Source organism: Serinus canaria, chromosome 24 (assembly GCF_022539315.1).
Source record: "Serinus canaria isolate serCan28SL12 chromosome 24, serCan2020, whole genome shotgun sequence".
NCBI classification, from domain to species: Eukaryota; Metazoa; Chordata; class Aves; order Passeriformes; family Fringillidae; genus Serinus; species Serinus canaria.
Window position 1 is genome coordinate 5562453 of NC_066337.1, and position 27622 is coordinate 5590074.

A 27622-nucleotide genomic window follows, 5' to 3' on the forward strand; every position below is an offset into this window, starting at 1 on the left:
TCGCCCTTCCTGGGGAACATAAGGGGGGCGAACGGCACCTTCCGCATCAGTGCGCGCCCCTTGTCCGGGGCGGGGGTGTCCGAGTCCCGCAGAGACAGGGCCCCCCCGCACCGCCCCCCGCCGCAGGGCCGGGGGCCGAACCTCAGTGACGCCTCCTGGTCCCCCATTCGCTGGGTCCGCCCGCCCAGCCCTGCCCAGACTGCGGGAGCGCCGCGCCCACAGCCCGCTGGGCAGCCCCGGACAGCGCCGGCAGCCCCGCAGGCAGCGGGCAGCACCGGACAGCGCCCGCAGGTAGGCACCGAGAGCCCCGCAGCGCCCCGCACGCTGCCGGGCCGGGGGCAGCCGCTGGGCTCGGGGCACAGAGAGGGGCTGCGGGCGGGGGAGGGTCCGCAGCCGCCGGGCGCGGCGGTGGCACGGGGGCATCTAGCCCCTCGCCCGGGGGATGCTCGGCCGGAGGGAGCGCTTTGGAAGAGGGGACGGGCTCAGCTTCTCGCCCCGGTGTCGGTGCCCCCCACCCTGGGCTCGGGACTGCGGCATTCCCGGTGGGCGCGCCCGCGCGCACGCCCGCACCGCAGCCGCGCTCCCGCTCCGCGCTGCTGCAGGGGGGAGTTCGCCCACCCCGAGCCCTCCTGCCCCTCTCGAGGGTCGCCCGTCGCTCTTCCCTGCGCACCGCGTCCCCTTGCACCCCTGCACCCCCTTTGCTGGCAGCCGCCCCCCGGCACAGCCAGGCTCCTGCGGCTCTGCGTTCCGTCAGCTCACCAGCCTGCCTCTGCACGCCCCCGTCCCCATCCCTGCAGCTCGTTTGTCACCCTGAGCCTGTCACGCTGGTGGGCAAAGGGGGTAGGTACGCCCATGGTGTGACCCCAAGCAGGTTGGACTTTGCCCTCTAAGAGCTGGAACCCCTCGAACGCCGCTGTCCCTCTGAGCCCTGTCCCTCACCTGAAACCCATGGGATCATGCAGGGGTGAGAGTTACCTGGCTTGCTCTGCTCCCATCACTGCTGGTAGAAGAGGGGTCCAAGGGCTATCAACCTAAAACCTATAAAATCTGGGTGTTTGGGCACATAGATGGGAGGAAAACCTGCTCTCTGGGAGCTTCTTTGCATGGATTTTCTGGAGGAAAGCCAGGCTATGACCTAGATAGTGTCCCAGAACATTCAAAAGGGACCAGATTGGTGCTGGGAAATTACAAAGCAAGGGACAGAGGGACAGTTTCTACGAATCCAGAGGTTCAAGCATTTGCCCCATTGGCAAACTCTTGGTTGTCAAGAATTTTTCTTCCTGGCCAAGGGTTAGGGTTCTGGATAAAGAGATTTTTTAGAGCTTCAGGGTGAGCAAATGGGTTTGGTATTTCCTCTTAGAACGTTATATGAAACACACAAAAATTGCGAAATTGAAAAATGCAGCTGGCTGTGGTACAGGCAATTCCTAGCTCTTCCCTGGATGCTTTGCCAGATTCAGAGGCAGCAAACTGAGGGTCTGTTGTCCCCTCTGCCAGCCTGGATTCATGCAGGGCTGGTTTATCAGCTCCCCCTCTTGGACCTGGCCCTACATGGCCAGCCTGGAAGGCTGACTGCAGGATGCTTGGTATGTCCTTCAGCCTGGCTGCCTCGCTGCTCCCCCATGCTGTCCCTCCATTCCGCATGTCTGCGGCTGGATTCCCCACGCGGCCACTTGGCCAGGCTGCAAACCTTTAATTGATTCCTTGTGGCAGCATTGGGCCAACTGGAATCAGCAGCCCTGGTGTTTGGATGGCACATCACGGGCGCCTTACTCACACACACGGCCCGGAGAAAGACAAGCACCGGGCAGGGACCCAGACTGTGGATGGTGCCACCCAAACCCCTTCCACCCCGTGGCCAGGCAAGCTGAACTCAGCTCCTGGAGGCTTCATGCCATCTTTCAGCGGTCTTGGCTCGCTGTCCAGCTGCTGTGTCCCTCTTCCTCACTGCTCTTGGCCCCTTTCCCTCGCTGCATCGCAGTGACTCATCCTTGCTGAGCTCACCCACTGGAGCTGCTGGAGGACTGGCAGGGCAGGCACCCACTGGTCCCCAGAGAGGGTCCCTCAGCTGGCAGCCCCCTCACCGTGAGCCACAGACCCCTGATCAAGGCGTGCAGGCACTGGGATGCAGCCTGATTTCACCTGTCCAAACCTTGGCTGGCCATGGGGCAAAAGGGGGAGGAGGCCGGACATGCAAGCCTTGCTGCAGGTCTGGCCATGCTCATTTAATGTCTGCTGGGGGATCTGGACAGGAAAAACAAAGTGTGGATGGGGCATTGCCTGGGGATGTGCAAAGGTGATGCTGGGCAGACACACAGTGCCGGATTCCCCAGCTGGGTGCAGTGCCAGCTCTGTGCAGTGAATCAGACACTGGTGAGGGGGAGCAGATTTTAGAGCATCGTCTGTGCAAGAAGGGCAGCCTGCACCACCGAGTGCCCACACCCATGGGGCAGTGGCCTGGCTAACTGCCTCTCTCTCCCTCTGCCCAGGTTCCCCTCTCAGAGACAGCCCCCACCGGGCACCTCAGCAGCAAGATGAACCCCACCGTGGGCATCGCTGTCATCCTGACAGGTACATTCCTCCCTGCTCCCTGCTCGGTTCACAGCAGCCTGGAGGCTGCATGGGCCTCCCCAGAGCTCGCTGTTCCCTGCCCAACCCCCTCCTGCCTCTCCCAGTCCTCCAGGCTGCCCACTGCCAGATGATCAAGGACCTGAGTGCCTGCCTGCTGGGCCAGAACCTGCGCGTGGACTGTCGCTATGAGAACAAAACCGACAACCCCCTGACCTACGAGTTCAGCATCACCAAGGACAACAGGAAGCACGTCATCCACAGCACCATCAGCGTCTCTGAGAACATCTACCGGAGCCGAGCCAACGTCACCATGCACAAGAACCTGGTGTGCCTCCACCTGCAGAGCTTCACCACCAGCGATGAGGGCATCTACATGTGCGAGCTGAGGGCCACCAACGACTACACTGGCAACCAGATAAAGAACATCACTGTTATCAAAGGTGAGACAGGCAGTGCACCTGGCTTCAGCCCTTCCCATCTGCTCATTGGCTTGGCAGGGCCAGCAGAGAGCACCACAACTCTCTGAGCTCCATAAATGTGTCCCGACCCTTACATGCCCTTCAGATGGGTTTCATCCCACAGATGGAGTCACTCTACCCCATCTCACAGCACTTTTCCTGCCCCTCTTGGGTCCCACCTCAGGCACATTGCTTAGATATCCTCCCATGGAGAGGACAGTGGTGATCCTTCACACCTACAGCACACAGGAGCAGTCTGACAGATGCAGAGACTTTTGTCTCACCTGGTGCCCACCCACTTGTCACCACAGTCAGGCACAGGCAGGGTTATCCTTCTCAGGGTCCCAAAAAATCTTTGCTATTACACATTGGGAGGGAAACAAGCCAGGATGGGGCGTGCTGCATTTCTGTGACAGAGCAAATGCAAGAAGCTGTGTTCCAGCACCATTTGAACTCCTGGCCTGAGCCCCGTTCCCAAGGGATTTCATTGCCTCTCTTCTCTCCCTCCCCATTCCTTCTCCTCACAGACAAGCTGGAGAAATGCGCCGGCTTCAGCCTCTTGATCCAGAACACCTCGTGGCTCCTGCTGCTGCTCCTTTCCCTGCCTCTCCTGCAAGCCATGGACTTCGTGTCCCTGTGAAAGGCGAAACACACACACTCACAGCGCTCGCACACACACGCACGCACACACCGAGCACCCCAGCCACCCCGCCTTCCTCGCAGCCCCTGGAAAGAGAAGCTGAAGCGTCTGGAAGCCGTGAACCTCTCTGTGTTATCTCTATTTAGCCGTATATTAACGCTAACCACCGTCCCAGCCGAGGCCCACCATCCCACGCGCACACGCCCCGCTCCGAAGCATGGTGGCTCTGCTAGGCAGCGTTGCTTCTCCCATCGCGCCTCCCCGCTCCGTAGGCTGGCTGGTTTGCTTGTGCTGGGAGCACTGGAGGCCTCAGCCTCGCTTGTCCCATCCCTTTAACTCTTGGGGTTTGCCTGTTCTCAACTGGGGAAAGACAGCTGGATTGGCAGGTAAGAGAGAGGGGTGATGTGAGAGCATGCAGGGGGTGCCCGTGGTGGGTGCTGTGCCCGTGGTGGGTGCTGTGCCTGTGGCCCCTGGAGGTGACAGGGCTCTTGGTGTCCCCACCTGCCCTGCCTGCCACCCAGGTGACGGATTCCTCACCCTGCTCCTCTCAGCCTGAGCTGCCACGGCTGGGAGAGGGCACAAAATAACTCCTGTCCCAGTGAGCAGGGGAGCCATGGGATGCTACTGGGCCTGGCAGGCTGGGAGGAGAGAGAGGAGCAGGTCTAGGAGACACCATGAACCCCCCCTGCCTCATTAGGTCTCCTCTGGGGCCCTGGGAATGGGCTCAGTGCAAATGTGCTTCGGCAACAAGTTTTTCCTAATCTGTTTCTTACAGCTGAGCTGGAAGTGAGGCCTCCTCCAGACACCATCTGGTACCTTTGGGCTGCCCGAGCCAGGCACCACTCACTCTCCCCAGGGACCAGCCCTTAGCTGTGACGAGAGAATTGCTGCCAGCACCAGTGGAGGCAAGCAGAGCCTCTCTGAGCTAGCCACAGCCCCATTGCCCTCCCCAGGGCCCACAGAGCTGCACCCAGGCTGGCTGGTGGGGAGGGGGTTCCCCTCTGGGAGTGTGACCCCAGGGTCTCCATAGGGATTTCCCTGCGCTGGCACCTTGTCTTCCTGAAGGAAACATCTGGGGAGCCCAGTCCTTCCTCATGGAGAAGCAAAGCAGTCTTCCTCCAACCCCACCGTGTTCCTGGAAGAAGCCTGTGTGCCCCCTCCCTTCTCCCTCCCCCCTTTCAGCATTTCCCTGTCTCCCTTTAAGAGCAGCAAAGGACCGAAGGGCAGCCCACAACCTCGGCAAGGCCAGGATGGTGCCAGGGGTTGGCGAGAGCAGGGACAGGGATGGCCAGCACAGCTCAGATCTGCCAGCCCAGGGCTGCCCAGATGCCCACGGGACCTCGAGGAGCCTCACCCAGGGGAGGGCACAGGGAAAGGAAGAGGCAGGCAGGAGCATCCAGGTGCATGGGGTGAACCCCAGCTGTGCGACCCGTGCAGCCCAGGCTGTGCCACCACGGCTGAGAGCAATACACAGCAGCTGCTCCCCACTCCTTGCTCCTCTCCAGAGCTGCTTCCGACCCCCGTGCCCGTCCCCTGCCCATCCCTGCCTGCTTGCTTGCTGTCTAGTGCTGCTGAGGCCGTGCCCAGCTGAGGCCTGGCTGTGCCCAGCTCCCTGGGCGTGCTGGTGAGCGCCGGGGCAGGCGCAGAGCCCAGCGGCAGAGCGCGGACGCGGCTCGAGTCTCATTTTTTTGTGAACATTTGTAGTTGTTTCCACAGCTTGTCATCAAAGAAATTCTGTTAAGGGAAAAGGAAAAAAAATGGAAAAAAAGAGAACCCTATGAAAAGCAACAACAACAACAACACAAAAAAGAAAACACCCTACCATCCAGGAGTGTTCCTCTGTCTGCACAATAAAACCCTACCTAGGTTGTGTGTTGGAGCCACGGGCGCCTGTGTGTGTGGCGGTGGGGACAGGGGCTGTGTGGGGCTGGGCATCAGGACCCTGCCAAGGGGTACAGCCCCCCAGGCAACCCCCTGTGCCTCCAGCACCCCAATACCTGCGGGAGAGAGACAGAGGGGCAAGACTTGACTTTCCTGGGCAGAGCAACCCCCTCCTACCCACCTGGAGCGTGGCCCCCTGCACCCAGACCCTTTGTCCCCATCCCTGTCCCTAAACCCCTGGCTCATCCCAGAGGCTACCTACTGCCCACGGTGGTGGCAGGAAGGCAAAGCAGAGGACAAGATCTGGTCCTGGCCCATCCATCCTCTGGGGAGAGAATCGCCAGGGATGGAGGTGGCCATGGGAGGGGGCCTGCGTGTGCATGTGTCCCAAAGCTCCTGTGCCCATCACACCACGGGGGCTCTGCTGGAGCCCCCGTGCCCACACGCTGCCAGGGGGCTGCCAAGGGCTCCCGTGTCCTCTGGAACAGCCACACACTGCCCTGCCCAGGGTCAAGGTGCTGCCCTGGCACCAGGAGTCACGAGCAGGAGACTGCCACCACCCCCTAACACCATTGGTGACCCTGTGCCACCTCCCAGAGCGACGCCCCGACGCGTCCCTCCCTGTTTAAGGGCTGGAGCCAGATGGGAGGGAGGGAGGGAGGAAGATGCCATCCTAATTACATCCCTCCCATTATCCCCGGCAGGTGCTCGCTGAGTCACGGCCACGCAGGTGCCGTAGGCTGGGCGGGTCAGGCGTCCCGCAGCGGTGCCCCGGTGTCCCCATGGATCCACGATGGGTGGCCAGGCCACGCCAGCTGCCCCCTGCCCACCTTTGCTGAAGGTTTAGGGGGCTCTTCTCCCTACAGCTCACCCCAAGGGGGGCAAAACCCAGTTCAGCTCCTCCCCTCACCGTGATGCTCCACTCCAAACCTTGCTGGCAGCCACGACCACCCCTTTTTTGTGCCTCCTTGTCCCCTACAAACCGAGTCATGTCCCCCCCGCCGGCTCCCTCCCTTAACCCTCCCTCTATCTTTCCCTCCTGGACCTCGACCTCCCTCCCCAAATCTCTCCCTTCCTCACGCTTACCCTGTCCTCCTTCTCCATTGGCACAACCCACGCTGCCCCCGCAGCCTCCCCTCGCGGCACCCCCTTGCCGTGGGCCACCGGCCCCCCCGGGTTCGCGTCCCCTTTAAGCCTCCCCAGGCTGGAATGCGAGAGGAGCATTTCAGCGCCCTGTGAGGTCAGATAAAGACACTATATTTATCTGGCTGGTAACCTGAGCCCTGAATTTCTGCGGTGCTGTTTTTACGTGGCCCCACAGCCCTCGGGCTCGGCCCCCTCCGGCCGCTGCGCTCCCTCCCAGGGTGGAGGGGCTGAGCTGGGGGTCCTGTCCCCTGCGAAGGGCTCGGCTGCTGCCCATCTCCACATCTCCCATCTCCGGTGCCGGGGGAAGCTCCCCAGGGAGGCAGGATCAGCCCCGAGGGCATCACCAAATGGCTGGCTGGTCTCCCCTCGCCGTGCCCTGAGCAGCCATCGGCCACCCGCGCCACATGCAGGTGAGTGCAGGTGGGGACACCGCCCCGGGGAGGGGGACACGGAGACAGAAAAAGCTGTCCCCCTCTTCCTTTAGCTGGATAACACCACGGGGGAGAGCTTTCTCTTCAGGGAGAAGGTTCTGAGTTCACACACATAATCCTGGCTTCGAGCCCTCCCCGGCACCCTCCTCATCCCCCGGTGTGGGTAGAGCACCTGCCCGAGGGTCCCTTCTTTTTTTTGCCCCCCACAGACCTCAAAGCAGGATCTCATGCCCCTGGTCTTACATCAGGGTCCCCGGTGGGTTTGGGGTTTTGCTGCCCGGGGGGTGGCCTGGGAGCAGTGAGCAGCAGGTTCTGCAGCAGGGTGGGGATGTGTCAGCAGCACGGAGCGGGGCCAGGGCGGTGACTCCCGGCACTGTGGGGTGAGCTTGGGGGGTTCTCAGGCCCAGGGCTGGCAGAGGAAGGGCCCTGGCCAGGCTGGACCCAGCTGGGTGAGTCACCTTGGGCAGGGCCTGTCACTTTGGGGGGTGGGAGTCATGCGGGGCAACACAGGAGCTGGGCTGTGACTGAGGCACTGCAGTCCCGATCTGTCAACAAGGGTCACTCCAGTCCCTTCCAGAGAACAAACATTTTGTGGCACATTCCCCCCAGGGCTGCTTGGGGTCATCCTTCCTAGTGGGAAATGGACACCAGGAGGGATTCTGTGTCTTGGGGAATGGGCAGGAGGCTGTCCCACCCCACTGGCACACTCAGCTGGACACAGAGCCACTCAACCCCAAAGCATTTGTACCCTGAAGCGTGCAAAGTGCCTCACACAGGGTCCCCTCTCTGCCTCCACCATAGCAGAGTCCTGGGAGCTCCCACGTAACCTCCAGGCTGGGACATTGTGTCTCAGGGGACAGGGGACACAGCTCCGAGCCTGCGTAAGCGAGAAGCAGCTGTGCTGTGACACCTTGGATGAAGCCAGCGCTGTGTAAGCTGAGCTGAGCCTGCTCTGGGGCTCTGTGGCCACCGAGGGGGACAGCTGCCACCAGGCATGGGCAGGACAGAGGAGACACCTGCCACTGGGCACGGGCAGGACAGCCACTGGGGACAGATCAGGGGTCTGCTTCTCTGCCTTCAGCATAAAGGTTTTGTCTCCTCACTTTGAGCTGAGATTCCCAGGGAAGGCCGGGGCAGGACTCCCGAGTGCCCAGAGCAGCCCCGTGGTGTCCCTCTCCCATGTGGTGGCACCGCTCCTGCCTGGCCCCGTGAGTGCAGACCGGACATTCCTGTGCCTCAGCTTCCCCTGACACCCCGGGAGGATGATGAGGGTGCAGGAGGCCTGACTCAGCCGCGCCGGCCCCAAGGCTTTGCCAGGCAGCAGGAAAGCTCAGCACAATGACGGGTAGGGAGGGGCCAGGCAGCCCAGGAAGCGCTGGGAGGAACCGGGGTTTTCTCACACCCCCTCAGCTCCTCTGGCTCCTGGTACGCTCTGCTCTCCTGCCGCCCTGGAGTCTGTTCGGATGTGACATGGGGACTTGGAAGCACAGGCAAGCCTGGCAGATGTGACATTCCTCCATGGTAAGGCCTCTCTTCCCAAGGAATGGGATAGCTCCCATGTCTGGGGCCGGTGCCGGCTCCTGCCCCTGCATCCCTCCAGCGGCTGCTCCGCATCCCCAGGGCAGGTGTTGCCCCGTCCTGCTGCCAGGAGCTTCTGCTGCCCTCCTGTTCCCAAACTGGTGCTCTCCTGATGCTGCTGGTGCCAGGAGAGAGCGAGGGCACCTGGCAGGGGATGATGGCATGGGGCTGTCCTGGCACTGTCCCAGTCCAAGATCATCTCTGCTGGCGAGGAGGATGGGGGAGCAGGGGCAGTCGCTGTGCCAGGCTGCTCCGTGCCCCAGCAGGGCAGGCAGCCAGGCATGTGCTGCTCCCTGGGAGCCCAGGGGCTCCGTCATTCCCATCCTGGCACTCGAGTGCCAGTCTCTTGGCTGGGGTCCCACTCCCTTTGAGCGAAATTCCCAACTGTCCATGTCAAATCCTGACTGGCAGAGCCCTGATCCTGGTGAGGGCGGCCGCAGCCAGGCTGGGAAGAGCCGAGCTGGGTGTTTCGTGGCTCCCTTGCCCTGGAGCAGATTATTCACCCTTCAGCCTCCGTCCCCAAACAGGTCTGTGCGCTCCACCTCGCTGCTGCTTGTAAATATTTCCCTCTCCGCGGTGGGATGGCTGCTCCCTGGGCAGTTAAAACAGCGCCCGGGATGCAGAGCCAGACTGCCCGCCTGGAGCCCACAGGGGCTGGCTGCTGTCTCTCACCACCCCCTGCTAGAAGCATTCCCGGGGCGTTTCCACGCTGAGCCTGCGGGGCTCTGAGCAGGAGGCTGTGTCCCCCCAGGGCCAGGCTGGCAGTGACCCGCGGTGGCTCCTCGTGCCGCGATCCAGCGCCTGTCCCCAAGCCCGGGTGCACTTTCGGTGCAGCAAGGGACGGGCCAGGCGCAGACTCCGGCACCTTCTGGCTTGGAGCCGGGCCAGAGCCCGCCCCGGCTGGGCTGGGAAAAGCCTTTGAATCAGGGTCATCTCCCGGGTGACTGGAGACTCTCGGAGCCACATGAGCCACTGTCCTGCCAGGGAAGGGACACCAGTCACCCCGGGAGCTGAGCACCAGCAGCACCAGGGCAGAGGAGCTCAGCTGGGTCCTGCCTGCCCCAGTGCCACCCCACAGCCCCAGCACAGGTAGGGATCCAGCCATCAGCCTGCCAGCCGGGATGCTGAGGGCATACTCTCCTCCAGCTCCTGATGGCCCATGTTTGGGGACTGCTGGCTGCCACACTGCCCTGTCCCTGCTCTGGGTTGGCTCTGTGTGTGCTCTGGGGGCCTCTGTCCCTGTCTCTGTGTGCTCCCCTCCTGCCCTGTGTGGGGACCGACTGCTGGCTCTGCCCGGCTGGCAGGGGCACGGCTGCCGCCTCACCAGGACTCTCGGCTTGAGTTACTGATGGGGGCACCCGGGGCACAGCCATGGCAGGGAGACAGGAAACCTGCTCAGATGCTGACCTTGCCTCAGTTTCCCTCTCACTGAAATGCCAGCGCCTTGCCAAGCCCCAGCACTCCCTGTGAGTAACCAGGGGAAGGTGCTGGCTGGATCAGCCCATCCCAGCTGCCTGTCTCAGCCAGAGCTGGGCCTGAGCATCATCCTGTGACCAGAGCACTGCCTCCCACCTGGAGGAGGCACTGGGGATATCTCTCCAGACCCAAGAGTGGGACAGCCACGGGATGGTGTGGCAGGGATGCCAGGGCTGGGGCAGAGGTGTCTATGGGGATGCTGGATGTGTCTGGCTGTGCCCTGGGGCTCTCTTCTGTGGTTTGAGGTGCCTGGGGACATGGAGGTGGCAGTGCCAGCCAGGTCCTCCTGTCCCAGGCTCTCCAGGAAGGCTGACAGGTGGCAGGAGCCATGGCCACACTGTCACCATCAGCCCCTGGATGCCCTCTGTCTCCCAGGATCTCCTGGGGAGGCAGGAGCTGCTGGGTGGGAGCTGGTGGGTGCCCTGTTGTGCTGACCAGGGCCTGTGGAACTGATCCCTGGGCTCTTCCCTTGCAGCCGATGCCTCCAGGACAGCCTGCTGAGCCCCAGCCTACAGCATGTCCCAGCTCTCCTCCACCCTGAAGCGATACGTGGACTCCTCCCGCTACGCCGAGAGCACCTACAGCAAAGTGCCCAGCGGCTACAGCTCCTACAGCTCCTATGGATCCACCCTGTCCACCGCCTACGCAGACAGCGACAAAATCGGCTTCAAAGCCAGCTACCTGCCCTCCCCCCGCTACCACCACGCCGGGGGGCTGTCCCCCACCAGTGGCTATGACAGCGGCCGGCTGTACCCCGACCCCAGCATCCGCCTGAGCCCCTCCTACCTCCGCACGCAGCCGCGGCCACCCGGCGCTGGGCTCAGCGGGGGTGCCTGCTACACCTTCACCGGCACCCCCGGCAGCCCCACGGGCTACCTGCCCTCCGCAGCGCCCCTCAGCCGCCACAAATCCATCAGCCACTCGGACCTGGCGCGGGAGTTCTCTGGGCTGCACACCTCGGACAGTGCCTACCTGCCCGTGGCTGGCACGCTCAGCACCCGCGCCCGGCTGGAGCCCGGCAACCTGCAGGGTCTCTACCAGGCTGCCACTCACTCTGACTATGTCCGTGGCTACCTGGAGAACTACGGGAGGAAAAGCCACCATGGCAGCTTCTCCACCGGCCACCTCAGCCCCTCTGAGGCCACCCTGCCACCGTCAGGTACCCGCTGTGCCAGCCAGCCCTGTGAGAGGAGCGATGAGCGCTGCGATGTGTCCGCCCAGGACCCCACGGTACGTGGGGCTGCCTGGGGGTGGGGGACACAGCTGTGATGGGGGGGATGTGGGCTGTGCTTGGGGTGAGCTGAGGAGCCCGAGGCACCTGTGCTCTGCCTGGGAACCTGGGTGTGCTGCTCTGTGCCTCAGTTTTTGTGTGTGACCCTCTGGGATGCCCTTGCTGGCGCAGCAGTCGCTGCTGGAGCTGCTGAGGCAGCCATGTGCGGGCAAGCGGGTGTCCTCTGAGGGGCTGTGCTGCAGGGTACATTCCCCAAGGAGGCAGGATCAGCCTGTGCCCAGAATTGTGCCCGCTGCACTTTCTGCATGCATGTGACAGCAGGTGATGGGTCCCATGTGGGGCTGACGAGGATTTCCTGCTGCCTCATCCCAGATAGGGAGGGTGACATGAGCAGGCTGGGCACTCATCCTGCTGGGACAGCTGGTTTGGCTGGTGCTGGCTCTGCCACAGTGACTCGGTGCCCAGCAATGCCAGTTCCCTGGCACCATCCACAGCTGCCAGTTTGGGGCCCTATGCCCCAGCCTGTGTGGCAGCAGGGTGTTCCCCATGGCAGTGCTGCTCTGGGCAGCACCACACATGGTGGCAGGTACTCGGTGCCCCACGTCCCCATCAGTGCTGCAGCTTCCCCAGAGCCCCAACCTGGGCCGGGAGCAGGCACCACACACACAGCCCGTGCAGGGGAGCAGCCTGGTAATTTTCCACTCAGGTTTCCTTCCAAGATCTGGCCAGGCTCTGCCTGCATTGTCTCCCGCTGTCTTTTCCGTCACCCTCCATTCCCCCATGGTCTGACCTCCCCTTTGCTTCCCTGCATCTCTGTCCCGCCGCCATCCGCCGAACCACGAGAAATCCTGTCCTGCTCGCAGGGAAGCAGAAAAGAATCCCCCAGCAATTTTTCTCTTTGAAGCCAGTGCCCCCACACCCTTCCCTGTGCCCCTTCCCCCACAGAACCACCTTCAGCAGTGCCCTGCTGTGGTGTGGGACCCCCTGTGCCCACCCGCCTCATGCCTGGCCCCCAGTCCTGGGGTGAGGGAGCGGGCTGGTGAGTCAGGGGAGTGGAGGATCAGGGAATTCCTGCCTCCCCCTCCCACACCAGGCCCTGCTGGGGGGCACCAAGGGGGGATCCAGCAGCTGCTGCAGCCACTGGCTCTTGCTAAAGCCAGCACTGCCACTGCAGGGTTCCCACCCCATGTTCCCACACACTGCTGTGTGGGGTGCCAGCCTGCTCCCATGGGGTGCCTGTGGGGCAGCAGGGACTGTGAAAGCCCAACCCACAGTCTGCATGTGAATACAGCCTGGGCTGATGGGTGGCAAAGGTGGCAAAGGGCGCTGGGACAGACACCCATGCCAGGGCAGGCCGGGTCAGTGACACTGGTTTAGGTTTCCTTGGTGCTTTGATGGGCACACCTGCTATTTTCCACTGCTGTGGTTTATTCCCTCCCTTTCCCAAGCCAGGACGCAAATGTCCCGGTCGTAAACCAGAGTTGGCTGCCTGCAGCCGTGCCAGGTGCCGGAAACAAGCGAAGGCTGCAGCCCCAGAGCTGCCATCCGTTCTGCCCCATTGCCCAGCCCCGAGGGCAGTGTCAGCAGCACCAGCTCCTGACGCAGCCAGGCCACAGCAGGGCTGGCCCCATGCCTCCTCCCATCCCTTTTTCCACCGCCGCCTCCTGCCTCTGCGCCACAGACACAGCCATCCAGAGGGGTTTGCAGCCAGAGTGAGGGTGTCTCCATGTGTCCCTCCCTCACCATCACTTGGTGCTTCAGTTTACCCCGTGGGCTAAGGGAGCTGTGCAAAGGTGCGGTTCCATGAGGGGCTGTGCCTGCAGAGCTGCAGGGCCATGCTGGCTCCTGGGAAGGGCAGTCTGGTGAGGGGCAGGGCTGGAGCTGTCCTGGCCCATTAACCACCCCGGGTGTACATAGGGTCAGAAGGCCAGGGCCACCCACAAAACCGCCAGCAGCTCTCCGCAGTCCCATCCTGAGCAGCTGACGTCCCTGGACTGCTGCCAGTGCTGGCTGGCCCTGCCTGCTGCCGCGGTGCCAACCGGGCCTGTGGCAACCTCTGCCCGCGGCAGAAGGTCACCGCTGCAGGGGGCCAGCCGAGGGCAGGGACCTGCTCTGGGTGATGCCATCCCACCAGGTCTCCCCTTCTCTCTCTCGCTCCAGCCTCACCCACAGAACCTGAGTGCTGCTCTCTGGCTGGAGGGGAATTTGGTCCTTGGCCTGGGGCTCTCAATGTCACCAGGGCACGAGGTTCAACACGGGATGTGGCTGAACCGCCCTCTTGCCAGGGAACCGGCTCAGCCAGCACGGTGCATCCCCACGGGGTGAGCTGCCCCAGCTCCCTGCACAGCACTCGGGGCTGGCTGTGCCCATCCTGACCCTGTAGTACCACCTGCACTGCCAGGCAGGGTGGCAGGAGCCCGGGATTTTGGGGAGCTGTGCCACAGTCTGGAGGCTCAGTCTGTGCCCCTGGGCAAGGCAGGGCACCCAGGAAGGGCAGTAGGGTGTGTGCCACAGCGTGCACACTGTGTCCCCGTGTGTGTACGCCGTACACAGCACGGGGTGTGTACATGTACACACGTGTGAGCACGCGCAGGCCCCGGTTACGACAGCCCTCCCGTTGTGATGCAAAAGAGCCCTGCAGATGAATAACGCTGCAAGATGCCTCCTCAGATATTTTTGCTGGTGCCAAAAATAGTCTCCCTCCCTTCCTCCCTCCCCTCCCTCCGTCCCCAGCCAGCCCCTCCGCTGGCTGTGCCGAGCTCTGCTTGACAGAGAGGCTGCATCTGCAGCCAGCAGGGTTCAGCAGCCCCTGCCTCTGGATGGGAGTGTTTTGGGGGCTCCAGAAGAGGAAAGGAGGCTCTGCTTAGAGCCCTCTCGGTGAGGCTGGAGGCTGTGGCTCTGTCAGAGCAGCCCAATTACACTCCCTGCCCTGCTTGCCCATGGAAATTTCCCTGAGCAGGCAGAGAAACACCTGGGCACGCACAGCAGGCGCAGGGCTCCGGAGCTCGTCCTGCCGCGGTCAGAGGGGTGAAGCAGCGGGAGACGCAGGACTAGGACGCAGGACACCCGGGCTCCCTGCCAGTCTCCGCATCTGCCCTTGCTGCAGGAGAAGAGCTGGAGCCCTGCCCGTGCCTTGCCTCAGTTTACCGAGGGGAGACACCAGGTGGGGTCTTTGCTCCACGTAGAAATAGCGGGGAGTTTTTCCCCAGCGCAAGGCACTGAAATATCATCTGAGATCAGCTCTAATGCATCCCCCAAAGAGGGGAGTGCCCCCAAAATGTCACTGCCTGGAAACCTGGCATTGGCACTGCAGGAAAGGCACATGCCCAGGAGCCCCAGAACCCTGTCTGGCAGCCCGCAGCTCCTCTCTGGACACAGGCACCCCCTGCACCCACATGCTGTGGGATTGTGCCACTTTTACCAAGGCAATTTTGGCAAGTTACCCCCAGCTGGGGAGCCCCACTCCCTGCCCGGTGCCTGCCCAGAGCACAACGTGCCCGGTCCCAGACCGCCGGTGCCACCAGCCCTGGGCACGCAGAGCTGCGAGCACGGGGGGAGCACTGGGGGGGGGCAGGCGCTGCTCCGGCTGCCGCCTCTCCCCAGTTCCCCGTTGCTCCCGCGGTGTGCTCACGGTGCCGGTGTCGGGGTACCGGAGCGGGGGGAGCCCCGCTGAGAGAGATGCCGAGGGTGCACCGCGGCCCCCCGCAGCCCCCCGGAGCCGGGGCGGTGTCGCCGCCCCGTTCCGGAGCGTGTCCCCGGGGCAGAGCCGCCCCTCGCGGGCCCCCCTGGCTCCCGGCGCTCTGTACCACGCGGTGCGCGGGGGCTGGCCGTCACCGAGCCGTCACCGAGCCGTCACCGAGCCCGGCTGCCGCCTCTCCACCCATTTGATGTCAGAGCCGCTCAGGTGCCGTCAGCCCCGCAGCCGGCACCGGCTCCGGCCCCGCACGCCCAGCACGGGGGGCTCCGCACCTGACCCCGCGGCCCCGGCTGCAGCCGGCCCCGGGAGAGGGCAGCCCGGCCGGTGTCCCCTGGCACCCCGCTGCCCGCGGCTGCTCCCCGCCGTCCTGCGGTGCCCGCCGGGGCCACAATGAGGGACTCCTACACGGTGACGCTGCCCGAGGAGCCCCCCGCGCTCCCCGACCTTCACAAGGACCTGCGGCCCCGCACCTCCATGCCGGGGTCCCTGCTGGTCTCCACCTTCGTCGGGCTCGTCCTCAACAAGACCAAGGTACGAGATGCCCGCAGCCCCCGTCCCCCGGCTTGGGGGCAGAGAAAGGGGCACCCCCTGCCCGCCCTGGGGAGCATGGAGTGCCCTGTGCCATCCCCCGTGCCCGAGGATGGGGTGCCTGGGGGTGGGTGCCTTCCCAGCTGCCCGTGGGGACGGCGTGTCCCGGTGTCCCACAGGGTGGCAGGGAGCAGGTGAACTGCACGTGTCAGGACACCTGGGTTTCTCTCCCGGCCCTGCCCTTGCGGTGACCTTGGCCAGATCCCCGTGTCCCACCACAAGGAAGGGTTTACTGGCCACGCTGAGCCCCTTGGCCGTGCCATCAGTGAACGTGGCTGTCCCCGGGGCCACAGTGCCGGGACAGATCTCTCCTGCAGGGATGGCAGAGCAAGGGGCAAGGAGGGCAAGGTCTGAGCACTTATGTAAGTCTGGCTGCTCTGGTTCTCCTGCTGCCCCAACAGGCTCCTGGCATGTGGACCTGGATGGGGCAGGACGGTCGGGATCTTGTCCCTTGTCCCCACCGCCTGTCCCTTGTCCCCGTCCTGCGGTGCAGCCTCGGGGAGTCCCCAGCCGCGCCGCGTGAGCCAGCTCTCCTTCACCGCCTCTGAGCATGTCGTGTCCTAGATAAAGCCCTGTACGGGAGAGGGGGATTAGCTGGAGTTGAGTCACCCAGGGGAGGGAAATCCAGAGGGGGAAATAACACCTCGGTGCACACAGGGCTTGTGCCACGCTAGGGGAGAACCTGATACCCCCTCCTCAGCCCCAGCCCTCCCCTGGGGTTGTTCCAGGCTCTGGGAGCACAGCCTGGGACCTGGCTGTGGGGGAATGCAGGATCTGTGGGGAGGTTTGCACCCACATGGGCAGGACTGGCCAGTCCCTCCTGGCACACGGCAAGAGCTGCCCAACCAGGGCAACTGGACAAGCATGTCCTGGTGGGGAGGGCTGGGGCACACTGGGGCAGCTCCCAGGGATTGCTGCTCACCCTTGGCACCGTGACCTTCCCTGGGGTAGTGGTGGGGACACGAGCAGGGTCTTGGGGCTCAGATCCTCCAGGGGATGGATGTAGGCTGTTGGGACACAGGCCCACCTCTCCTGCTGCCATCTGCTCAGGGACCAGAGCCAGGCCAGCTCCTCCAGCCGTGGGGTGGCACTGACCTGTCACATCCTGCTGGGACACCGTGTGCCCAACTGAGCCTGCCCCCAGCCCAAGAAGGCACCAAGGAGTTGCCTGGCACTTTTGGACAGCCCCCTGGCACTGACAGCCATGGGCAGCCACATCTGGGCACAAGTCTGTGCTCTGGGCACTGCAGGGGCATCCGATGGCATAGAGGGCAGTTGGTCAGTCCAGCAGTGCCAAGTGTGCCCACGCAGGGTGGCCGGGTCCCCGCTGGAGCCGGTCTCTGCCGCGGTGGGTGATGCCTGCACCGTCGCTAAGGAGCACATGTAACTGGATCTGGGTTATTTTGGGCTGCTGTCAGGGCTGGGTGCTCAGCACCTCCCACACACACACCAGCTGCTGCTATTTCGGAGCTGCTGGGCCCCCTCCCCTCCTCTCGCCTCCTCTCCTCCTCCTCAAGCCTCAGGTGGGCAGCTGGGGTGTTTGCCTCAGGATCCTTAAATCCTGGGCATCTGGAGGAGCACCATCAGCAGTCTGCCCCTGCAGGCCCTGTCAGACCCCAACCCTGTTCCTGCTCATCCTGCTGCTCCCCTCTGCAGGGCTGGGAGCAGGACCCCCGGGCTCCCACCAGTGCCCCCCACCAGCATCCTGTCCTGCATGCTGGCAGAGGGGTGGTGGCACCCTAAACCCCTCTGTGCTCTTGGTCTGTCCAGCAAAGAGTGATGATGGTTCCCAGCCCCAGCATCCAGTTGCCCATGCCCATCTTTGCTTTTCCTGGCTCAGGGAGCACCTGGAGTACCTGGAATTGCCACCCCATGGCACAGGTGCAGCACAGCCAGGGCTGGGGAGGCACCACTGGGCACAGAGCCCTGTTCCCTGGGCTGGCTGTCACAGGGCTGGGCTTGCACTTTCCCAGGTGGACTTTATCCTGCAAGACAGCCGTGCCAAAGTCTGGGCTGTGCTTGTGCAGGGTGTCCTGGAGGGGATGGACACCTGGCATGAGGCAAGCATGCGGTGACAGGGCGCTGTGCTCCTCCTGCAGCGTGGGGCAGGCACAGGGCACTGCCATGCCCTGGTGTGCCCAGGGGAGGCAGCCTGTGCTGCCAGCCTGACCTGCAATCCAGGGCATGGGGCAAAAGCATTGCCAGGCAGGGAGAACTTTGAGCCCTGTGCATAGTCCTGGGCGAGCAGGATGGGGCAGGCTAGCCATGGTTTGTCACCAGGTCCTTGACCCAGAGAGCTGCTCGGTGCTGGCTCTGCCCATGATGTCACAGCGGGATGGGGCCTCTCCTTGCACCTGAGGGTCTGCTCCACAGGCAGGTCTGTGACACCATGGCCTCGCTGGGCTGCCCACAGGCATGGCCAGCTCTCCACCCTCCCAGCACTGTTCCCTCTCTCTGCAGAGCTCCAAGGCCGTGCAGGGGCTGACCGGCCTGCGGAACCTCGGCAACACGGTGAGTGTGTCCCCAGGGCTGCGGCTCACACCGGGCACATCTGTGGGGCAGGGAGAGCCCTGTCCCTTCACCTCACCCCCAAACACCCCACCCTCACCCTGGCAGCTCCCTGCACCCCTCTCCCATCAGCGCTGCCTGAGGAGAAGCTTCCCCTGTCCTGTGCCTGGCCCAGGTGTCCCCCTGCCATGGCCTGCCTCCCTCTGCTTCCCGTTGCCATGGTTTTCTCTTCTGCCTCCCCCAGTGCTTCATGAACTCCATCCTGCAGTGCCTGAGCAACACCAAGGAGCTGCGGGATTACTGCCTGCAGAACCAGTACCTGCGGGACCTCAACAACAACAGCCGCATGCGCACAGCGCTCATGTCAGGTAACTGCCCAGCCTGGCCCCCGGGGACTGCGGGGGCTTCCCTGCAGCAATTCCTGCAGCAATTCCTGCAGCACATCCCTGCGACACCCCACATCCTGCGGGACCCCTGCCCAGAGCCCCATGCTCCCCCTTGGGCTGCCCAGCCAGTGGAGGATCAGGCTGTGAGACCACAGAGTGTGGCCCTGAGCTGTCCCCATGGGGACATGGCTGTGCCACCTCCTCTGCTGACCCACCTCTCTGCCTGCAGAGTTTGCAAAGCTGATTCAGCTGCTCTGGACCTCGTCCCCCAACGAGAGCGTGAGCCCCTCCGAGTTCAAGACGCAGATCCAGAGATACGCCCCACGCTTCGTCGGCTACAAGTGAGGGGGGTGGCTGCAGGGGGGTGGGGGGAGCTGAGCCCCCTGCAGCCTCTCACTGGCCATGCCCTGTGTCTTGCAGCCAGCAGGATGCACAGGAATTCCTGCGGTTCCTGCTGGACGGGCTGCACAGTGAGGTGAACCGTGTGCTGGTGCGGCCCCGGGCCAGCACAGACACCCTGGATCACCTCCCGTAAGTGTTGGCACTGCACAAGCCCCGGAAGAGTTCACTGCCCGCAAGGCCAGCCCGGGGACAGTGACCTCACAGGTCCCTCTGGGCTGGGCGGTGGGGCTGGTGTCCCCAGGTTGTGCTCAGTGCCCTGCTGTGTCCCCATCCTTGCAGTGACGACGAGAAGAGCCGACAGATGTGGAGGAGGTACCAGGAGAGGGAGGACAGCCGCATCAGCGGTGAGCAGGCCTGGGGGAAGGGAGGACAGGGCTGGGCTGGGAGCGAGGGGGATCCAGGGCTCTCACCCTGCTCTGTCCCACCCCACCAGACCTCTTTGTTGGGCAGCTGAAGAGCTCTCTGACCTGCAGCGAGTGCGGCTACTGCTCCACAGCCTTCGACCCCTTCTGGGACCTGTCCCTGCCCATCCCCAAGGTGAGGGAGCCCCAGTGATCCCTGTCCCCCACTGCCTGTCCCACACTGCCTGTCCCACACTGCCTGTCCCTAACCATCTCTGTACTCCCACAGAAAGGCTACGGGGAGGTGACGCTCATGGATTGCCTCCGGCTCTTCACCAAAGAGGACGTGCTGGATGGGGATGAGAAACCGGTACAGGGCAGAGGGGCTCCCGTGGCAGGCTGGGCCCCTTCCCCTCTGTGCTTGTGTTGCCAGGACTGTGGGCAGTGCCCTCACCCTCTTGTTTGTGCTGTTTTCTCCCACAGACGTGTTGTCGCTGTAAAGCCAGGACAAGGTGCACAAAAAAATTCAGCATCCAGAAGTTCCCCAAGATCCTGGTGCTTCGTATCCTTCGGGCAGAGGGATGGGGACAGGGACTGTTGTGGGGGGCAGAGATGGGTTATTGCAGGCTCCCCTTTGTCCCTTTGGCTCCTTGATGTGACCCTCCAGACCTGAAGCGCTTCTCTGAGTCCAGGATACGAAGCAGCAAACTCACCACCTTCGTCAACTTCCCGCTGAAGGACCTGGACCTGCGGGAATTCGCTTCGCAGAGCTGCAGTGAGTCCCAGCCCCTGCTGGCCTCTAACCCCAGCCCTGAGCTCCTGAGCACTGCTGGGCTCCTCATGTCCCCAGCTGGGCAGAGGTGTGAGGGGTGGGAGGCGTGGAATCCAGACTGCCGGAGCTGCTGGCATGGTGGGGGGCTCTGTGCTGGCCCTTTGTGGGGCAGCAGGGCTGAGCAGCCCCCCTGCTCCCCACAGACCACGCCGTTTACAATCTCTACGCCGTCTCCAACCACTCGGGCACCACCATGGGGGGACACTACACAGCCTACTGCAAGAGCCCTGTGTCCAGCGAGTGGCACACCTTCAACGACTCCCGGTGAGCCTGGGGTGGGACGAGCGAGCAGGGACCCCCCTGCTCAGGGCATCCCATCCCTGCTGCTCACAGCTGTCCCCTTCCCCTCTCCGCAGCGTCACCCCGATGTCCTCGAGCCACGTGCGCAGCAGCGATGCCTACCTGCTCTTCTACGAGCTGGCCAGCCCGTCCTCCCGCATGTAGCCAGCCCTGCCTCCCTGGGGAAGCCCTGGGCCACCCCTCAGAGCCGGCTCCGCCAGGGTTCAGGCGTTCAACCCCCAGAGCAAGGGGGAGGTGAAGAGGAGACACCCCCGAGGTGGCTGCAGAGGGAGGCTGGGGACAGCCAGGAGCAGAGCCCGGGCAAGGACATCTCAGCTCCGAACTGAGGAGGGACTCGTGACAGGACAGGGCTCAGGCAGCTCAGGCACCTTCTGATTGCTGGCATTTGGTTTTCACCTCGGGGTTTTAGTTTCTTTTATTTTTTTCCTCTTTTTCTTTTTTTTTTCCCCTCTTTTTTTCTTTTTTTTTTTTTTTGTTTCTTTTTTTTTTTCCTTTTGTTTTTCTTTTTTTTCTTTTTTTTTTTCTTTTTTTTTGGTGTGTAATAAAAATCCTGAGCAAGGGACTCTACAGGAATGGGGCCACCTGTCCCATTGACTCAACCAGGACCTCTTCTCCCCCGGGACAGCACCCAGGAGAGCCTCACACATCCCTCCTGACCTCTTGCCACTCCTGTATCTGCTTGGCCATCCCAGAGGATTTGTGAACTGCTCCCGATCTCCTCCCAGCACTTCCAAACCTCCTGGCAAAGGACTCCAGCCCTCTGGTGGCCTCCATGCTGGCCCAGGCAGCACATCCCCTGCAGCTGCCCCACACACTCCTCAAAGCAGCCTGAGCCCAGACTCATGGACAGGAGGGAGGAAAACATTTTGTGGAATTTCTATGTATTTATAATGGACTTTGCTTCAACCTGGAGCCCCCCGCTGCTTCCTGCCTCTCCAGGGACTCGTGCCGGGGCTGCTCCGGGTAGGTTTTTACCTGCCTCCTCATACGACGGTGCCTTAAACCATTTAGGGGAGCGGGGGGGCCGCGGGGGTCACACAGAGAGGGAGGGGAGGACGGTGGCTTTCCGGGACCATCTGCAATCGGGGCTTTTTTCTCCCTGTGATCAGGAGCCCTCCTGGGTGCCCGGGGACCCGCCCTGCTGCTCTGTCCTCCAGCTAGCAAATGCCAGTGGCCTTTTTAGCCGTTAATTTATTCTCCTCCCCGTCCTGCCTTGCCTGAGGTGCAGCGGGAGGAGACACGGGCACCATCCCAGCCCTCGAGGCAGCTCCATCCAACCCACACCCGGCCGGCTTCGCCCTCTCTGCCCTGCGGGCACGGGCTGAGCGCTGGCACCAGCATCCTGCCCAGCCTGGGGCATCCCAGCGGGGCTCGGGGGGGCAGGATGGGAACGGGGAGGGGGCTGCCCACGGCAGAGCTGGGCTGGGGCAGCGATGCTGCTTGGCAGGTGGCTTGTTTACTGTGTAAGCAAGACGGGTGGGAAGTGTCTCATACAAGGGAGACTCGTGCAGGAATAAATTTGAGCTTGAACAGGGCGTTGGGTGCGTGTGTTTTGTCTCTGGGTGGTCTGGCAGAGGGTGGGCAGCTGCCACTGGTGGAGCCCCAGGAGCACCCATGGAACAGAACCACTCTGGGCTCGCCTGGAGCAAGGGAGATGTGGCTGCAGGTGGCAGAAGGAGCCTTTCCAACCCCACAGAGCTCTGGTGCCCACACTCTTCCCTCAAAACCCCTGAACAATGGCCCCTTTCTCCCCTGCTTAGGGATGGAGACGGGCATTAAGGGGCAGCAGGAATGCAGGTGGCAGGGCCCAGGCACCCAGCGAGGGCAGGAGGGACAAGTTCAGCCTGGGGTCCCCAACATGGCCCTTTCAGCACTGCCCTGAGCAGAGAGGAGCTGCAGGCAGCTGGAAAGCCAAGGTGCCATGTGGGGACCCCACAGCAGGGTCCCTTGGGGATGGGCTCCCAGGGGGATGGCTGCGAGCACTCGTTCCCCTTTAAGACACTGTTTCTCCCTGCCAGAGCCTGACCTCGGCATCCTCAGCTGAGCTGGATTAACGGGGCGAGGGGGAAGGGGCCTGCGGAGGGGACTGGGGCTGCTGCTGCCTCCCGGGGCTCCCCGCACTCCCGGCGAGGCAGGCATGGCCCTCGGGTGGGCTCCGGCGCTGGGCTGCCACGTGTAGAGCTGGCACTGCCACCACCCCCGCCCCGGAGCCTGGAGTAGGGGTCCCCACGCCGCCCTGGGGCTCATGGGGGCAGCTGGGGAGGAGCGGGCGGTGGGGCTGGGGGGCACAGGGCACTGGGCAGGATTTTAGCCAGGCTGTGCCGGGAACCGCCTGCTGCCATGAAAGACTTCACCGAAATCACCCTTTGCCCCGAGGCTCTGGATGGCAGCAAGGTAGGGCTGGGGGTGTGGGTGCTGCTGATGGTCCCCGCGGGTCCCCAGGGTGCCACTGATGGTCCCCGCGGGTCTCCTCCGCCGGTCCCCAGGGTGCCACCCGCTCTCGCTGTCCCACAGACAGAGTTCTGCAACCCCGTTTTTGAGGGCGAGGAACCCCGGGCGGCACCGAGCGCGGAGCACCCGCCAGACAAGGATGGGACCGGCCCCGCACCGCACAGGGACGGCCTCGGTACCAGCCTGGGGGTTTGTACACAGCCCTGTCCATGGGGCTGCAGGAGCGGGGCGCTGGGGCTGCTTGGGGACACATCGGCACCGCGGGGACGTGCCCAGCGAGGGCTGAGCCAGCAGTGCAGGGAGGTGGGGGAATGGCTCAGCAGCGCTCTGCCCGCTGTCCTCGCCTCTAGGCCAGCAGCTCTGGGCACAGGTGGGCTGGAGGTACGGCGCCGACTGCAAGTTCACCTGGCTCTGCGTGGCTCTGATGAGCACTATCCTGCTCTTCCTCATCGCCCTCCTGCTCGGCATCGTCATCCACCGTGAGTGCCGAGCCGGGAGGTGGCTGTGACTGGGGTGGGGGACACGGAACCGGCTCAGAGTGGGAGAGGGCACCCAGAGCACACCCCGGGTCTGCCCGCAAGGGGTGTCTGTGGGATGTGTCCCATCAGTGTGGGATCCCCTGGGAGCTGCACACCTGTGGGTAAGGTGGGAGCACAGGGCTGGGCCCCTTCCTGAGCCCCTTCCCTGCACCGCAGCCATCCCTCCCCGCTGGGGCTGAGCAATCCCTGCTCTTCCCTGGCCACAGAGCTGACGTCCCCACATCCACCCGGTGGCGGTGCCACGGCCCTGCCTGCCCGTGGCACTGCCACCACGGCCACAGCACCCATCCGAAGGGACCCTCCGGCCCCCAGAACAGCTGCCACCCCAACCGAGAGCTGGCTGCCCACGGCCCGCCCAGCAGCACCGGGTAAGTGCCGAGCGGGGCAGCGTTTTGGGATGGGGGTGCCCTGCTCCAGCTCATGCCCATGCCGTTGCCTCGTTCAGCCTGCGGAGGGACCCTGCGCGGCCCCGAGGGCTCCTTCAGCTCCCCCAACTACCCCGGCCCCTACCCCCCCAATGCCCTCTGCATCTGGCACATCGAGGTGGGCGCCGGCCTTGCCATCCAGCTGAGGATGGAGACGTTCAGCGTGGAGGGCACGGCCTCCTGCCTCTTCGACCGCCTGGAGCTCTACGAAGAGCAGGGCACCGGTGGCGCTGCCCCTGCCCCAGCCCGGGGGAGCCCAACCAGGTAGGGCTCCTCACACCTGGGGAGCGTGGCAGTGTGGGGGCAGCGAGCGGTGCCAGCCCTTGCTGTGCCCCCAGGTTTTGTGGCAACGTGCCTCCGCCGACCTTCAACACCGGCTCGAACCGCCTGCGGGTCACCTTCGTGTCCGACAGCAGCGTGGGTGCCCAGGGCTTCAGCGCCCGCTACCGCGCCGTGGCCCCCGCCGAGAGTGAGTGCCCCGACCCAGGGCACTGCCAGGGTCCCTCCCTGCTGGCAGGGAGCGGGGAGAGCCAGCAGGGAGGGGACGGTGCCAGGCGGAACCCCCCCCTCCAGCCTGGGTGTCTGTGGCTGCGTGCAGAGAGCTGCGCCTGGGACGAGCACTTGTGTGACCGGGGGCTCTGCCTCCAGCTGGGCTTCGTGTGCGACGGCTTCCACGACTGCACGGACAGGAGCGACGAGGCCAACTGCAGCCTGAAACACAAAGGTGGGCGGGACAGACCCCCACCCGCAGCCCCCAGCCCCCGCGGCAGCGGGGATGGGCGGGAGCGGGGAGATGGAGGGAAGGGAGAGGGGCAGGGGTAAATCTGGGTGTCTCTCCAGAATGTGGGGGGCCGCTGACCGCCTTGGAGGGGCACTTGTCCACCCCGAACCACCCGCAGCCATACCCGCACCAGCAGGTGAGAGAAGGGGCGCTGTGGGAGCACGGTGAGGGTGAGGGTGGGCAGGGAGGAAGGCAACCCCAGCCCCGGGGAGAGCTAGGGGATGCCCCTACCCCGCTTCACGGGTGTTGCCGGCTGCCCCCCCGCCCCGCAGCTGTGCCTCTGGCAGATCTCGGTGCCCCTGGGCCACGTCATCGACCTGCACTTCCACAACTTCAGCCTGGAGTCGCACGAGGATTGCAGCTTCGACTTTGTGGAGGTGCACGACAGCGCGGGCACGGGCACTGCCAGCCTCATGGGCAGGTACCCGACACCCCCAGATCTGCTGCGCCACACGGGGACCATGCCTCACCTGGGGAAACTGAGGCACGGGGCTGGCTGGTGGGGAGGAGCCACCAGAAGGCAGGGTTTGGGGAGGTGCTGGTCAGCCCCCTGACCCCATCTCTTGTGCCATGACCTCGGCAGGTTCTGTGGCCACCAGTTGCCACCACCCCTGACCTCCTCACGGCACGTCATGACCGTGCTCTTTGTGGCAGACGAGGGAGTTGCAGATGATGGATTCTTTGCCACCTACCAAGCCCGCAATGCCACAGAGAGTAGGTAGCCAAGAGGGGGCACAGGCTGCCCAGGGTGGGTTGTGCCACATCCTTGGGGGGCTTCAAAGCCAGGCAGGATAAAAACCTGGGAAAATCAGCTTTTGTTCCACAGCTGGCCCTGCTTGGAGCAAAAGGTCCCTGGGGCCCCTTCTCACCTGGTTTACCCTATAACCTTACAGCCATGGGGATGGGACCTGGAAGGGCTCACCTGCACAGAGGTGTGATCCATGACCCGAGGGCTGCCCCAAATAACCCAAGGAATTCGGGATTCCCTAAGCTGGATCTGCCAGATCCCATGGCCAGGGAGCAAGACCGGGGTGGTCAGCAGGGAACACGCTGGCTCCCAGCCATGCCCTGCCCTCTCCCCTTCCAGAGACCTGCAGCCCCGCCGAGTTTTCCTGTGGGAATGGCGAGTGCCAGGCGCTGGAGTCTGTGTGTGACGGCTGGCATGACTGCCCCGATGGCACTGATGAGCTGAACTGCACCGGGGTGTCCTACCCCGCCTTCGGTGAGTGCCACCACCCCTGGGATCCCCACCCAGCACCCAGCGCCCCCCGAGCCCAGCTGGCACAGCCAGCTGCTGGCACAACCCCTCTCCTTTTGGCAGGGTCTGTCTGCGAGCCCGTGGAGGTGGAAATGTGCCTGGGGCTGGGCTACAACGCCACATCCTTCCCCAACATCTGGCTGGCCATCCCGGACCAGGAGGGAGCTGCCGAGGTGCTGCAGGACTACCAGGTGAGCTGGCCAGGGGCTACCCGAGGGCTGCCCTCACCTGGTGCACTGGGCTCACACCGCTGTCCCCGCTGTCCCCGCTGTCCCCACTGTCCCGCAGACGCTGATGGAGCTGGCATGTTACCAGCACCTCCGCCTGCTCATCTGCAGCCTCTTCGTGCCCAAGTGCACCCCGGACGGGGGCGTGCTGCAGCCCTGCCGCGCCGTGTGCCTGGCGGCGGAGCTGCGCTGCCAGCAGTCCCTCGGCCTCCTCGGCATCCTCTGGCCCATCAACTGCAACATCCTGCCCGACTCCAGCGACCCCGTAGAGTGCTTCCAGCCCTGAGCCGGCCAGAGGAGAGCAGCAGGGGCTGAAGCCACCCTCCCCATCCCAAATGTCCCTCCTGTGCTCTTCCTGAGTAATACCCAGCTGTTGGGGTGGCCCCTCAGCTGCCCTGGGGTCAGCCCCTGTGCCCAGTGCTTGGCTTGGTGCCTGGATGCCACGGGCTTGCCCACAGTTCCATTTCCCTAGAGAGCAGGTGACGTATCCCACAGGGAAAGGCTTGTGCTGGAGGGGCACGAGGGAAAGGGGCTAATGATCCCCAAAGGGAGCAAGGCTGGGCAGAGGTGAGCCAGGCTGCAGGGATGGGAGCCCAAGGTGCCCACAGCCCCAGAGCCAGGAGAATAAACAGCGTGAGCAGCTGCCAAACCCAAGGGAGCAGGTGACTGATTTGGGGTCTGTGTGTGGGTGCTGCCAGATCCTAGGGAAACTGAGGAATGTGTGGAGGGAGGGAAGGCAGGGATGGGGCAGGGGATCTGAGCAGGGATGGAGGGGGGCACAGGGGAGACTGCAGGGGAGAGTGGCTGTGCCCTCACTGCGCTGGGGGCTTGCAGGGTCCCAGGGAGATGGATGGGTCTCAGAGGGATCCAGCTGGTGCAGGGAAGGGATCCTGCACCACCAAGAGTGGTGGCCCTGCTTGCTGTGCTGGCTGAGCTGGCAGTGCTGGCTGAAGGCCACCCTGGTGGCCACAAGCCTGGCAACACCCCTGGCCACAAACCAGTGTCCAGCCGGCCAAAAACAACAGTCCCTTCACACCTTGGGAGAGAGGAGAGAGGTGGCTCCCTGCCACCACCCAGCCTGCCCGTGGGTATCCAGGTCTGGAATGAACATTTGGCAACATCCCCAGCTCTACCGCAGGCTCTGGCACGGGGAGGAGAGATCCAGCAGTGCCATCGTGTTTCCCACTGCCCTGAGCATGTGGAGAAATCCCCAGCTGGGCTGGGGTCACTGGGCTCAGGACCCTCTTGTGCCAGCACCGCTCTGCCCCTGTACCCAGCACGGACCTGCCACCCCCACCCACCTCAGAGCCCACCCAGCTCCTTCTCTCCCTGCATGTCCCAGCTGCTGCTGGGCACAGGGACATCCCCAGCCGCAGGCCCACCCCTCTGGCCAGCGTGTGACTGTGTCCCTTGGACGCACTCGGCGCTGGAACGAGTTAAAGCCAAGCTGGGAGAGCCTCGAAAGCTGCTCTGCA

The 27622-nt window shown here is 63.9% G+C and overlaps 3 protein-coding genes across 4 annotated transcripts; all 3 read left to right on the forward strand.

Annotated features, from left to right (window-relative positions):
• The first annotated feature begins 201 nt into the window (after positions 1-201).
• THY1 (Thy-1 cell surface antigen) lies at positions 202-4506 on the forward strand. The gene is made up of 4 exons (XM_009098035.4): positions 202-291; positions 2490-2571; positions 2676-3011; positions 3557-4506. Exons 2-4 carry the CDS (start codon positions 2535-2537, stop codon positions 3667-3669), a joined length of 486 nt encoding a protein of 161 aa, XP_009096283.1. The 5' UTR covers positions 202-291; positions 2490-2534; the 3' UTR covers positions 3670-4506.
• A 3970-nt stretch (positions 4507-8476) lies between these two features.
• USP2 (ubiquitin specific peptidase 2) lies at positions 8477-22001 on the forward strand. 2 transcript variants are annotated; one of them, XM_030232854.2, is made up of 13 exons: positions 8477-8648; positions 10657-11411; positions 18158-18208; positions 18450-18573; positions 18821-18932; positions 19012-19122; positions 19273-19337; positions 19427-19530; positions 19624-19704; positions 19818-19896; positions 20002-20109; positions 20310-20430; positions 20523-22001. In XM_030232854.2, exons 2-13 carry the CDS (start codon positions 10698-10700, stop codon positions 20608-20610), a joined length of 1758 nt encoding a protein of 585 aa, XP_030088714.1. In that variant the 5' UTR covers positions 8477-8648; positions 10657-10697; the 3' UTR covers positions 20611-22001. The 2 variants fall into 2 exon arrangements, with proteins under 2 accessions (XP_030088714.1, XP_050839580.1); XM_050983623.1 differs by lacking the exons at positions 8477-8648; positions 10657-11411 and adding an exon at positions 15417-15640.
• An 805-nt stretch (positions 22002-22806) lies between these two features.
• On the forward strand, positions 22807-26433 carry MFRP (membrane frizzled-related protein). Its single transcript, XM_030232855.2, has 13 exons — positions 22807-22860; positions 22981-23092; positions 23268-23396; positions 23663-23824; positions 23902-24145; positions 24220-24350; positions 24480-24605; positions 24722-24798; positions 24935-25083; positions 25246-25376; positions 25750-25884; positions 25984-26111; positions 26209-26433. The coding sequence occupies exons 1-13, from the start codon at positions 22807-22809 to the stop codon at positions 26431-26433; spliced, it is 1803 nt and encodes a 600-aa protein (XP_030088715.2).
• The last annotated feature ends 1189 nt before the right edge of the window (positions 26434-27622 follow it).

Coding starts and splice junctions, on each gene's coding strand:
- THY1 (XM_009098035.4), top strand. CDS start 2,535: ATGAACCCCACCGTGGGCATCGCTGTCATCCTGACAG. Junction 2,572..2,675: donor CATCGCTGTCATCCTGACAG/GTACATTCCTCC, acceptor TGCCTCTCCCAG/TCCTCCAGGCTGCCCACTGC. Junction 3,012..3,556: donor GAACATCACTGTTATCAAAG/GTGAGACAGGCA, acceptor TTCTCCTCACAG/ACAAGCTGGAGAAATGCGCC.
- USP2 (XM_030232854.2), top strand. CDS start 10,698: ATGTCCCAGCTCTCCTCCACCCTGAAGCGATACGTGGACTCCTCCCGC. Junction 18,933..19,011: donor CCACGCTTCGTCGGCTACAA/GTGAGGGGGGTG, acceptor TGTGTCTTGCAG/CCAGCAGGATGCACAGGAAT. Junction 19,338..19,426: donor GGAGGACAGCCGCATCAGCG/GTGAGCAGGCCT, acceptor CCACCCCACCAG/ACCTCTTTGTTGGGCAGCTG.
- MFRP (XM_030232855.2), top strand. CDS start 22,807: ATGAAAGACTTCACCGAAATCACCCTTTGCCCCGAGGCTCTGGATGGC. Junction 24,146..24,219: donor GCCCGGGGGAGCCCAACCAG/GTAGGGCTCCTC, acceptor CTGTGCCCCCAG/GTTTTGTGGCAACGTGCCTC. Junction 24,799..24,934: donor AGCCATACCCGCACCAGCAG/GTGAGAGAAGGG, acceptor CCCGCCCCGCAG/CTGTGCCTCTGGCAGATCTC.